Here is a 13,800-nt window from a genome sequence, read left to right as displayed (position 1 = left end):
CCCGGCCGACCGGCTGTCCGGCCCGAACCTGCAGCCACTGCCTCGACCGGCCGGGATATGGCCAGTTCGCTGGGCTCGGTGCTCTACAAGCAGTGGGCGAAGCGGGTGTTTGCCATCGAGTGCGGCAGCAGCTCGGAGCCGCTGTACTTCGCGCTGAGCCCCAGCGCCGAGGGTCCGTGGGACGAGAGGTGCAGGTTGCACCGGCTGCTCAGCCGCGCCGCCACCTACTCGCTGTCAGTCGCCTCCGACAGCAGGGTCCGCGGTGCAGAGGCGTACGTGAGGCTGCAGAGCGAACTCGCCCGGCTGCCCGACAGATGCCGAGTCCTGGAAATGACCGCGTTCTTCCCCAACGAAGAGGGTTCTTCCATCAAAGGGTTCCTGGTCCAAGACGAGGGAGGTTGTCCCACCACGGAGCGTGTGCTGCGGGATCTGGCCCGTGAGAGCGGCCAGACCTGCCTGTGCACCTACTGGAGGGGCGCCGAGGGCAGAATGTGGCAGAGCCTGGGGCGACACAGCGACGGCAGCCGCGGGGAGATCCTCAGCAACTGCCTGGCCCTGGCCGAGAAACCGCAGCTGCACCCCTCCGTCTTAAACATCAAAAACTCTGTTGTATTCTCCAAGTATGAAGAGGCTTGCGCCGTCTTTCAGGAGGTAAGTCCGGCTGCGGGAGAATTAGAAATCTGCAGGTGCTGGAATTTTGAACTGAGGCCAGAAAACGCTGCAAACTCTCAACTGGCCGGGCAGCATCTGTGGGGAGAGAGTCCGGTGATCTGAAACGTCCGCTGTTTCTCTTCCCACAGACGCTTCCCGGCCTTTTCCGGTTTTATTAAATAATTTGTTAAATAATCCAGGATAATAAGCAGGAGTGCGGGATATTTGCAGAGGTGGCATCATACTGTAATCTGTAGAAGGGTCTCCACCCTAAACGTCATCTATATATAGTTGTGACACATCAGTGGATCAAACAAAGATAATGGGCTCTCTAAAGGATACGATAAACAGTTTTTGCTTTTATTGCTACATCTTCCTCTTAAAACATTATTATAAAATACATAACTGACAGTGTTAAGCAATGATAATGAAACACAGTGATTACAGATTGCTCTGACGATTCAAAGCGCTGGAGTTATTCAGCAGATCTGGCAGCATTTCTGGAGAACATGGATAGATGATGTTTCGGGTCGGTACCCTTCATTAGACAGAACGGTCCCGAGCCGAAACATCACCTACCCATGTTCTCCAGAGATGCTGCCTGATCTGCTGAGTTACTGTAGATTTGTGTCCTTTTGTGTAAACCAGCTTTTGCGGTTCCTTGTTTCTACTCTGAGGACTGTTCAATTAAATACTGTGTTTATATTTCTCTCATCAAAGTGTGCCGAATTATTTCCTGAAGCCAAGGAGGTTATGCAAATAGTGGCTCAATATAATGGGACTTACAAGAATGGTCGATTCCCAGTAATTGTAATAGAAGGGCTCGATGCCACAGGTGAGGACTATCAGGATGTTTTATTAAAAATCCTGGACTATATATTAAGTAACACCTGTCTCAAAATGTGCTGTACCAAGAACTGAACATCGCATATAAATTTGTTCTGTATAAAATGTATAAAGTATTTTTAATGTTAACAATAGGACAGTCTAAAGCCCCTGTCCCACTTTCCCAAGTCACTCACGAATTCTCCCGAGTTTTCCCCTTGATTCAAACTCGGAAAATGTCCGTAGGAGGCCGTAGATATTTCGTAGCGGCTTGTAATGCCAGCCGTAGGTACTCGGGGCATCAGGTAAGTCACATATTTAAAAATGTCCACGAGTAAAAAAAATAGCCCCGAGTACCTACGGCTGGCGTCTCCGAGTTTGAATCAAGGGGAAAACTCAGGAGAATTTGTGAGTAACTCGGGAAACAGGCCCTTAAAATTGAGTAGCTATTTCAAATAATGTGGAGTTGCAAAGTTACGCAGCATGAAAACTTGCTCATTTACCTCATTCGCCCATGTTGACCAAGTCACCCAATGAAGCTAGTCCCATTTGCCTGTGCTTGGCCCATATCCCTCCAAACCTTTCCTATTCATGTACATGTCTAATTATCTTTTAAATGGCATAACTGTACACTTCCTCATACCACCGCCTCTGTGTGAAAAGGTTGCCCCCAGGTCATTTTTAAAACTTTTCCCATTGTCTTAAAACTATGCTCGATAGTTTTAGACTCTACCTTAGAAAAAGACTGGCTATTCACATTATTTGTGCCACTAATGATTTTATATAAGTCTATCATTGCTACAGCAGTTCACCAGAACCGTACACAGTACTCCAAATGGGATTGTACCATTGTCTTATACAGCAGTGTAATGACATCCCACCACCTGTACTCTATACACTAACCGACGAAGGCCTTCTTCCCCAATCCGTCTATCTTTCACGGAACCATATATGTACACCCGTTCTACTGGTCCTCCTGTTCTACAATAGGGCCCTACCATTCACTATACAAATCCTTCCCCAGTTTATCTTACGAACATGGAACACCTTGCATTTATTTGAATTAAACTCCATCTGCCATTCCTGGGCCCTTTAGCTCAGTTGATCAAGATCCCATTGTAATCTTTAATAATCTCTTTCACTGCCCATTATGCCACCAATTGTGATGTAATCTGCAAACATACTAACCAAGCCACCTTTATTCACATCCAAGTTATTAATATAAATGAGAAACATGGACCAAACTTGATACAGGTTTCCAATCTTAAAAGCAACTGTCTACCTCCATTATAAACAAAAACTGCAGATGCTGGTTTACATAAAAAGGCACAACGTGCTGAAGTAACTGGAGAATATGACTAGGTGATGCTTCACTTCAGAGCACCACTCTCTGTCATCTACTTTCAAGCCTATTTTGTATCCAACTCGTTAGCCTGCCCTGGATCCCATGTGGTGTAACCTTCCAGAATTGCCCAACTTGTCAAATGCCTCGCTAAAGTCCATGTAGCCAAAGTCTACCACACTATCTCCACCAATCTTCTTTGTCACCTCTTCAATAAAACCTAATCAAATTTGTGAGATGATTTCCCACACATAAAGCCATTGTGCCAAATCCTCATCACTCCTTGCCTTTCCCAATGTATGTAGATTCTGTCTTGCAGGATCCCTTCAAATAACTTTCTCTCTACAGTGAAAACAAAGCATTCAATAATTTAAAAGTCAAAAATCAATAGATTGATATTAAGTTGTATTAGTAATAATGAGTAGTTAGGTCAATAAAATAGATTTTCAGCATGTGATGTAAGTATGATAAATTAATTAAATTGTAAGATTCTTTTGCTGGAATCTGAATGCCTTGTAAATATTACTTGCCTCCTTTTATTGATAGGATCTGGAGATGGGAAATGTATTTTTTCACTCCTAATGAAAAGGGCTGTTCTTATTAGGATGACAATCAATCTCTCCTTATATAAATGAGACAAGACTACATACCAGTTTGCTGTACAATAACAAAAGCCATCACACCTTCCTACTTCCCTCATCATCAATGTACATGTGTTTCCTACAGCAATTAGAGTGGGAATCACAGATGATTTTGTTTTTGCCCTCATTTGGAAGTACTCATTGTCCCAAGTCAACTAACTCATCATTGAATGACAAACTCTGGGCTTTCTTTTTGATGTGGCTCACTAGATAGTTCATTTAAAATTCTTTTAAAAATATTGTTTAATTCTGCTCAGTGCTGCCTACAGACTTGAAGTTAATGGCAAACAATTAAGTACAAATTAAATGTCAACAAAGCTTAATTACTTTATGGTTAATTATGAGATCAGCTTTTATCCTTTTGTCTTTACTGGGATTATCTTTAGGAAAAAGTACTTTGACTGAGTCTTTAAGCGCATCGATCCAAGCAACACTTTTGAAATCACCACATGATTGCATTGGGCATTTGAGAAAAGCTTTTGATGTAAAATCACCTCTAATCCGGCGAGCCTTTTATACTTTGGGCAATTACATAACTGCCTCCGCCATAGCAAGTGCATCAGAAACATCCCCAGTTATTGTGGATCGGTGAGTATAATCTTTAGAAATTACCATGTATGGTTGATACTGAATTTACAAGCGCCGTGGCTGATTTCCCCATGAGGCAGATTGAAATGATAGATGTGTGTTGCAACATAGCTATTAGTAAACTACATTTCATAAGCAGATTTCTACCATAATGTTTTAAAACTGGTTGATTAAGGAATACATTGGAAAGTTGCTAATACGTCTGCACACGTTAGAAGGTTGGCAGAAAGAAATGATGGATCTGTTAGACTAGCAATTGTTAGAAAGTTGTGAAATGCACTGGTAGATGTTCAACATGGGAAATGAGACCACTCCCACTGAGAAAATAGATCTAAATTCTTTATGCATAATGTAAAGTTGTGGAAAAGAGCATTTTAAGGATCCCTATATAACTGACAAAAATATTGTGGACCGGTACAAATTAATTATTAAAAAGTTTAGTTTAGTTTAGAGATACAGCATAGAAACAGGCCCTATGGCCAACCCAGTCTGTGCTGACCAGAGATCCCTACACACTTACACTATCCTAAACACACTGGGGACAATTTTATAATTATGCCAAGCCAATTAACCTAAAAACCCGTACGTCTTTGGAGTGTGGGAGGAAACCAGAGATCCCGGAGAAAACCCAAGCAGGTCATGGGGAGAACGTACAAACTCCGTAGAGACAGCACCCATAGTCAGGATCAAGCCCGGGTCTCTGGCGCTGTAAAGCAGCAAATCTACTGTTGTGCCTCCAAATATTTTATCCTGGAAAGATGCGGCACAAGGTATTGAAGTTTTGTTCCCGAATGTAAAGTTGCTGTTAGTTGCTATTGCAGGAGTGCATTCAGCGCCAGGGACCACACATATGGAAGGATGTAATAACCTAGCAATGGTGCTGTGTATTCAGCAGAATATAACAGGACTTAAAAGGGTTCAATTATGGAGACAGAGAGACAGTATTTCCTCAGATGTCAGCGTACAAAAAAGGGGAATAACATTAAGCATGGAGCAGGACATTCAGAGGTGATGCTTGGAAGTAACAACTTTGCACACAAACTGAATCTGCAAACCCAAACGAGATTGTTAGCACCATTGTAGATTCCACCACTGAGATTGATATATTGTTGAGGTACAAGGAACTGTAGGTGCTCGAATCTTGAGCAAAACACTGAAGTAACTCAGCAGCTCAGGCAGTGATGACTCCACACTATGTGTTTCGATATATTGTGTGAAGAATTTATGAGTGTTACAATGAAAACAAACAGATGGGGTTAGGATTTAGATCAGCCATTTACAGAATAAGCTCAAGAGAGTGAATAGCCTACCTCTATTTTTAATGAGATGCATGCAGCACATTTTGCAGTTGAGTTGTTTATTCACCAGCTTTCTTTGCACTAAATAATGTAATTTCTCAAAATCTATTTAGTTGATGATTAAGTCATTACAATCTAGCTATTAAAAACGAATGAAATGTAATTAATAACATTTGCTGAGGATTATTCATTCATTTTTTAAATTTATTATGTTTAATTGCTGTATTTTGGGAAACACAATACTTTCCAATGTATCTTTTGATGATAGACTCAAAATCCTGGCGTAACTCAGCGGGCCAGGCAACATTTCTGGAGAGAAGGAATGGGTGATGTTTCGAGTTGAGACTCTTCATCTCTCCAGAGATGCTGCTTGTCCCACAGAGTTACTCCAGCATTTTGTGTCTATCTTCGGTTTAATCCAGCATCTGCAGTTCCTTCGTACATGTATCTTTTGATGAAACAAGTCATGGCTTTCTTTACAATTAGCCAGTACTTATTCCATTCAATATTCTTTTCAATATCCAACATATAGTCAGCAAGGAAAATGAGACTTATTGACTGCTAATTGATCTATTCAGTGTTCAGAAACAACCAACTTTTTGTTTAAGGCTCTCATTTAGAATATCAACGGCACAAGTTATTGTTAGCATTTCTCACACATTACTAAGTGCACAATACTTTTCACAGATAATCAATGTGTCGATTGGGCTTTGGCTATGCTGTGCTATTTTCCAGGTTCTGGCACAGTACTGCGGCATATGCAATTGCGACTGAAGTCAGTGGAAAGGTGGAGAACCTCCCTCCACCCCACCATGAACTATACCAGTGGCCCCAAGATCTACTTCAACCGGATTTGGTGCTCTTGCTCACAGTCAGTGCGGACGAGAGGATCCGCCGCTTAGAACAGAGAGCGGAGATGAAAACAAAGGAAGAAGCTGAGCTGGAAATCAACAGCCTGTTTCGACAAAAGTAAGACCAATTGGCAGAATTAATTGCAGGCATTTTGACATAATTTTTCAGAATTATCTGCCTACTTTGCTTCTTTAACCTTTTGCCTTCTTCCAACTCACTGCTTTGACAAAGTACTTGATTCATGGATTCAGGCACTGTTTCCCACATCTCTGTGATGCAACTTCAATCATTTACTAGTTTTCATTTCTTTACAGATGCAAGTTCTTAGTACTGGGGTACTGATGTTTAATTTAATCGAGGACAATAAAATACTTCCACTATTTAAAGATATGTTTTTTTTTAAAATTGCTTCCATGACTTGCTTTTCCATACATGTATACCATCTGTTTCCTTGATTCTTTGTCTCTCCAAATCCATTACACAGTATTCAGTTCAGCCAAGAAAATTGTTGCAGTGTGTACTTTATGATTTTGGAGTATGGCGAGCAATGAAATGTCAGGGACAGTTTCAGGCAACAGTAATGGGAGGTTCATCATAAAGTTCTGGTTTGAAAAACAATGAGTTTATTTATTTATGTTGGCTTAAACTCCAGGTGCTGGTTTAAACTAAAGAAAGACACAAAAAGCTTGAGTAACTCAGCGGGTCAGACAGCATCTCTGGAGAAAAGGAATAGGTGACGTTTTGGGTTGAGGCACCTTCTTCAGACTGAGAGTCAAGGGAAAGGGACTGCTACTTTACCACTAGCTTTACTATTTGAACAATGCTGATCCAAATACTGCAGGTGGATGCATTAGACCATTAGAAATTCAGTAAATAAGGTAACAGCAGGAGTCACTCTTTAAAGTAGACAACTATAGTAATGCTGCAGATTGCCTGCCAAAGTTAGCCAGAGATAGACACAAAGTGCTGGAGTATCTCAGCAAGTCAGGCAGCAACTCTGGCTAAAATGGATAGGTGACGTTTCAGGTCGGAACCCCCTAAACGTCACCTATCCTTTTCTCCAAATATGCTGCCTGAGCCGCTGAGTTACTCTAACATTTTGTGTCTATGCTTGGTATAAACCAGCATTTGCAGTTCCTTCCTTCACTGACTGTTAGCCAGGATTACCTCCACACCTGATGCATCTGATGACTGAGTAACACACTGTTAAGTGACTTGCAACCTCATTTGGATATGGGCAGGAAAATGAAACTGAAATTAAAGGTTGCATCATAAACAACAAAACCTGGCATGTTCCAGGACTGAAACTGCAGTTGACTTATTTCCAAACTGTAAGTTAACTGACTGAAACAAATTTCATGGTAGGTGATAAGAACTGTTTCATCCTTTCTTTAAAATATGCATTTAATCTTATTTTGTATTATAGGGTGGAAGCAACATACAGAAGAATGGAGAAGCCAGCTTGTGTCATTGTTGATGCTAGTGCATCCAAGGAAGAGGTTCTCAAAACTGCACTTCTTATAATTGAAAAATATTGTGGCATTAAAAAAACGTGACTTCATGCATTGATACATTTGGGCTGCGTTAATTGAGTCAAAAATATATTTCATATAATCAATGCAAAAACCTTGCATGAATGTATTACCGGCATCTCTTTTGTTGTTTTGGATACGTAGATAAGGCATGCGATGACAAGGCCTAATAAATAAAGTGATCAACAAATTTGCTTGTGACGTATACTGCAAAGTGACTGAAAATATTTCTGCAGAATTGTACTTGCCTCAGTGTTTGCTAGTCCCATGTATTTGCCTAAACATACCAAAGTCTCCACATCTGAGACCATGGGTCAGTTCCCAGCTTCTCCACTAGCCAGGCACAGTGGGTCACCTACCTCGCTGGAACATGCCGTGGTTTCCATTCCATTGATTTCAAATCAGATCCATTAGTAGGAGTCAAGAGTACTTAATTGTCATATGTACCGACAACAGAACAATTAAATTCTTACTTGTAGCAGCATTATCGGCCAAGCATAACGGGAAAATGCTGCATTCAGGCAGATTACCACCCTGTGAAGAAGAAAATCACCACCATGACTTGGTTTCCTTTCTAATCCAAATAAATGCAGAATGTTGATCAACAGTGATCAATAATTTGAAAGGGTGTGAGGAGAAGTCAATCAAATATGTCAGTCATGTGAAAGGCAGAGAGTCCTGAGGAAATTGTATAAACTCAATAATTGCAGACTCCTAACTACATCTTCACTGGACAGGGTCCAAGTTAGACTGAAATAGTTGGTGATGTGAGTAGAGCTACAACTGATCCTCAACTAAACATTACTTCAGTGTGAGTTAAAATTTGGAGAGGAATTATAAACTGAATCCTAAAAAAACTGAAAGGGCCTTCAAAACATCGTATTCCACATTTTTCAGGTTATGGTCAAGTGATATAGGAATGAACTACTTTTGTGACAGGAATGAGCCACTTTACAATTAAAATTGCATTTAATGTTTGTATTTTAGATTTCAGAGGTTCCAATATGTTCATTCTAGATGAACGATGCATTTATTCTTATCTGCACACAATCTACTCTGTCCTACAATAAACCGCAAATTGAATATTGACCATCTCACTGTATTGATCATTTTTGTTATGTACAATCATCCTGTAATCCGGCCATATTTTGTATGGAATAAAAAAATACACCCAACTAGTTTCTACTTCTGAATCAGTATCATTGTGTGGAATGCTCTGAAATTGTTCAACTTATGTTGCCAGTGATTTTCTTTTAGTTCAGTATTTACTCCCAACTCTGTCTTCTCCTGAGGACGTTACAGAGACATTGAGATCAAGCCAGGTGGCAAGTTGGATATCCACTTCCTGAAAGTTGTGTATCTCAAAAGAAAGGAAAACTTAACTGTTTGGATAGCATGCACCCAAATTTCGTACACCTCCTTTGTTTCACTTCAGCAAATTTAAATGACTCTGAGTTCGACTCACTCTTGTGTTTCTACTGTTTTACAATCAGAAGTGTAGTTGTGCCTCTAAGTAAACAGCAAGCACGGCCATAGGTGGCCCCATAATGTTGACCAGAAAGGGTGTCGTTTTTTTTCACATGTGCTCACGTGGTTCAATGTTGCAGCACAGCAGCTGAAGCCACTTTAATGAGCAGAGCCTTGGGAGAGAAATGAGAAAATTCTTAATTCAGAAAACCTCAATATATGGTTCAAACTACCTTAAATGAACAACAGAGAGTGGTGAATCTCTGGAATTCTCTGCCACAGAAGGTAATTGAGGCCAGTTCATTGGCTATATTTAAGAGGGAGTTAGATGTGGCCCTTGTGGCTAAAGGGATCAGGGGGTATGGAGAGAAGGCAGGTACAGGATACCAAGTTGGATGACCAGCCATGATCATATTGAATGGCGGTGCAGGCTCGAAGGGCCGAATGGCCTACTGCACCTATTTTCTATGTTTCTATCTGTGTTCTTCCTTCATTTTGCTGCAACAATATTTATTTTTAAATGATTTCTATTCATTCAACAACTTTTTAGGGTTATTTAATGCCTGCAAAATAAATTGGAAAGAAACAAGTCATTTAGCAGCTGCGCTGATTTGTTTTGGATTTTCTTTTTTGTAGTTTTGTCTAATCTGATATCATGGCAATGTTAGCCCAGGTCTATTTCCTGATCGGGACTGTATACTGCAGAACACAAATAGCTAGATTTTCACCATCTAATGCAGATAAGTGCACAAAAAATCCTTTTTGGTGCACAAAAAAATCCTTGTGCATAGCATTAATACCAATTTGGGGCCCCTCAAATAGTTATGTAATGGATGTGAAACAAGTGTGCTTCACCATTCGTGTGTTTCCCACCCAAACTGAGTGGTGAACGAACATGTGCAGTTTGTGATGGGAGTGGGTGAAATCCAGCATAGTCACTGACACTGAGCCGTGCAGAACTCAAGAAGCACATGAGGCCTAATGAATGCACTCCAAGGCAGATGGCCAGCAACAAAACACGTACTTGGAGGAGATTAGATGAGTTTATTATTGTCATGTACACCGTGGTACAGTGAAAATCTTTTGTTACTGGAGTAACTCAGTGGGTCTGGCAGCATCTCTGGAGGAAAATACTAGGTGACGTTTCGGGGCGAGACCCGTCTTCAGACAGAGTCAAGGGACAGGTGTTACACCTTCTGAGGTTGCAGGGGAAAGTACCTGGGGAGAGGGTGGCTTGGGTGCGAAGGGATGAGTGAACCAGGGAGACTGAAGATACAGGAAATTGAATCACCACAATAAGAATTTTAGTGAAATCAATATCTAGGTATGTTGCAAAGCGTACCTGAAGCGCCGTTGAAAATCTGCCGCTGCGGGTGTGCGCGATTTTGGCGCCGTTTAGAGGGGGGCGGGTTTAAAACGCGATTTTCTCTAGGCTGTTCAAATCGAAGATGTTCAGCCTAGTTAATTATTAACGAAAAATCGCTGGAAGACCCCGTCGCAAAGGCTATTATTAGTTTTAAAGGCCTCGTATAATAGTTATAGTAGTTTAAAAATCAATCTCTAAACCCGCGACCGCCAGCAACCGCAGGGTCTCATAAAGCAAACCGCAGAAGGTAGGCTGTATATTTTTACATTAAAAAGGGCTTCTAAAGATCCCTTTATACAAAGTTTAATATTGCGAGTAGCTCATTTTGGGCCCATTACATCCCGCAGTATTTTTCTCGGCATTTGGGGCACAAATCTACCGCAATGTGAACGTTCTAAACCAGCGCGTTCCACAGGATCCCACTGGAAAGCTGATTTAAATGGACATTTATTTACAGCAATTGAACACTAAATTCCTTCCATTTGGTCTATAAATTAATGTAAATGAGATTTAAAAATCATGTTTTATTGTGAATTATTTGTGAATATTATTTGGACATTTAGGCTATTTAAAAATGTTAATCATTTATTAAGAAATGGATAGATGTTTAGATCTAGTAATTGAAGTCTGAAATTAGCTACAATTAGGTAACTAACTAATTATATGCTTTAATTTCAGGTCATCCAAGTAAGATTATTTTATATTTGTTTCAGAATGCTTCAATCTATGATAACTGAAAATTTCATTCAGTTCTCTTAATTTTTAAGAAAGTTATGGGCTTTTGACTGTTCACGATCACAGCTTTTTTGTTATGTCCATAGAAAATCAATAGGGAACAAGATGCTCATTTCCCAGTATAAAAATGGCCATAACGTTTTAAATACTTGAGATATGAAAGTGAATTAGGTGTCAAATTAAACTTATTTTTATGCTTTATCTGATGGGATAAATTGCAGACTTGATTTATAAAATCTCAAAATTTTGTAACATTGCTACAATATCAATAATTAGGCAAATTCCAGATAAACCAAATGAACTTCAAAGGAGCATGGATACCAGTGTCCCAATTACATTTTTGGGAGCGTGGAAATTGAGGCCCTAATATGTTATAAAGGGAGAACGAGAAACAGCAGTCAGCAAACCACCCATTGATAAATCGGGTTTCTGGATTGTCAGAGGTTTACTGTACACTTCTGAAATTTGATTAAATCGCACTTACATTGGTGACAAAGGAAGAGTGTTGCCCTCAGTTGCTTCATCTACAAAGTAATACTTAAGGTATAGAAAATTAAAATATAGAAAATATGATCAGTACAATATTTTGAAAGAAGAAAAGTTTATGGTGCCAAAATAAAGTCAAAACATTGCATCTGAAACAAGTGAAATAATTTTAAAAAACCGACCATCAAAATTTTAAAGCTCTGTGATTTCATGCCGTGGAAACGAGTCCATGAATCACATCTGCCTTGATTATGGGGAGAATGGTGTTAACATCATTAGACATCAATACGATATTGAAAACCCAACGATAAATATATTAACACCAAATTATAGCCCCTATTTATGGGGTAAAATTATATTACAGAACTTAAAATTGTTTCTGCAAATGTTCCAGGTTCAATGACTGGTTTGTTATAAAATCGTTGGAAAGTTTTCTCCGTTGACCATCCTGCTGTCTTGAGGATTTGGTCCATAGGAACATCCAAGTTCACAGCTGCCGATGTAGCTGCAGCCCTGGTGGAGTGAGATTTTAAAAAATGCTAGTGTCTACTCCAGCCTTTATTAGGACCTGTTTTAGCCATCTAGAGATGGTCTGGACTGTCACTTTGTGTTGGCCAGATTGTCACATGATGTCGATTTGTTTCCACCCATATGGTTGATATATGCTACCACGGTGGTGTTGTCAATTTGTAGTCTAACATGCTGGTGATATAACCCAGAACAATATGACTTAAGGCCATGGAATGCACTTAACATTCCCAGGTAGTTTATGCCCAGTGTTTGTAATAATGATGCCTCCTGTGCATTCCATCTCCCCCACAGCTGGAGATGGAATTGGTAGCACCCCAACCAAGTGCACTGGCATCAGTTTGTAGTACCATAGACGGGTTGCTGATAATGTTTGGATTGGAACAATGCCTAATGTTATCTTTCCACCGTTTTAGTTCCATTATGGCCTCTGTTGGTAGCTTCATTGGTCTGTCAAAATGACCACCATAATTTTTGAGTGCTCGTATTTTAGCCCTCTGTAATTTTTGATAATGTAAAGGTCCGATTTGTGTGGGTGGAAACGCAGCCACTATTATGCCAATTATTCTTGCTACCAGTCTGATGGATGGTTTTGTGATGTCAATGATTTTGCTGCAAGCCTCCATTAAGGCTGTAACCTTTTCTTTCGGCAAAGTCACTGACATGTGAACTGAGTTAAGGGTGAACCCCAGATGATCCATTGTGTTAAATAACATCTGTGGTCACCTCTAATGGGTACTGTATAGTAAGCATCTTTTAAATCGATGCTTGCCTTGTAGTAACCTTAGGAAATCAATTGCATAGCAGTAACAAAGGTTTCCATCTAGTAATTAATATATAGTACGAAAGTATTCAAATTAGTCAAATCTATGATGATGCGGCAACCACCATCTTGTTTATGATAAAGATTTTGGACGCGAATTCCTGTGATTCGTGTTGGGTTTCCTCCATTATTCCTTTTTTATAAGGCCACTGTAGTTCAGCATGCGCTTTTGATTTTTCTTTGCCTGTAAGCACGAACATTCGGTTCGGTACATGCTGAACTGGAGAGTTATGTTTTTGTATAAATTCTATGGTATAACCCTATACTTCTGAAAATATAAGTGTCGGTAGTTAATTTATTCCATGCATCCAGATAGAATTGTAATCTCCCACCAACCTCGTAAGGAACCAGACCCACCTACCTCCATGGTTACTGTTGGTAGGTTTGTTACTTTTTCGGCATCCTCGGCATTCGACGTTGAGGCGCCGGTGTCTGGATCTGTAGTTGGGTCGGTGTTGAGGGTTAGCGCATTTCCCAGGAAGGCCGGTCTGGGCCATGGCCTAAAAAAGACCGATGTTGAGTGTTCCTGGCCTTCGAGCTTTCACCAGTTTGTCTTGGCCGACTGGTGGTGCGTAGGGGTGCTGTTTCTGGCCGAAGTAGTTTTTAGACGTTGCTTTAATGAGCCCCAGGGTTTTACCCTCTTCATCAAGTTCTTTTACCTGTTTT

General features: G+C 40.4%; 1 protein-coding gene across 1 annotated transcript; it reads left to right on the top strand.

Annotated features, from left to right (window-relative positions):
• On the top strand, positions 1–8,910 carry cmpk2 (cytidine/uridine monophosphate kinase 2). The gene is made up of 5 exons (XM_033021640.1): positions 1–651; positions 1,372–1,486; positions 3,846–4,047; positions 6,081–6,314; positions 7,624–8,910. The coding sequence occupies exons 1-5, from the start codon at positions 58–60 to the stop codon at positions 7,751–7,753; spliced, it is 1,275 nt and encodes a 424-aa protein (XP_032877531.1). The 5' UTR covers positions 1–57; the 3' UTR covers positions 7,754–8,910.
• Positions 8,911–13,800: the final 4,890 nt, after the last annotated feature.

The sequence above is a fragment of the Amblyraja radiata genome, chromosome 5 (genome assembly GCF_010909765.2).
Source record: "Amblyraja radiata isolate CabotCenter1 chromosome 5, sAmbRad1.1.pri, whole genome shotgun sequence".
In the NCBI taxonomy this organism is placed as follows: domain Eukaryota; kingdom Metazoa; phylum Chordata; class Chondrichthyes; order Rajiformes; family Rajidae; genus Amblyraja; species Amblyraja radiata.
The sequence above is the reverse complement of the archived record's forward strand: the minus strand, read 5'-3'. Positions and strand labels throughout refer to the sequence as shown.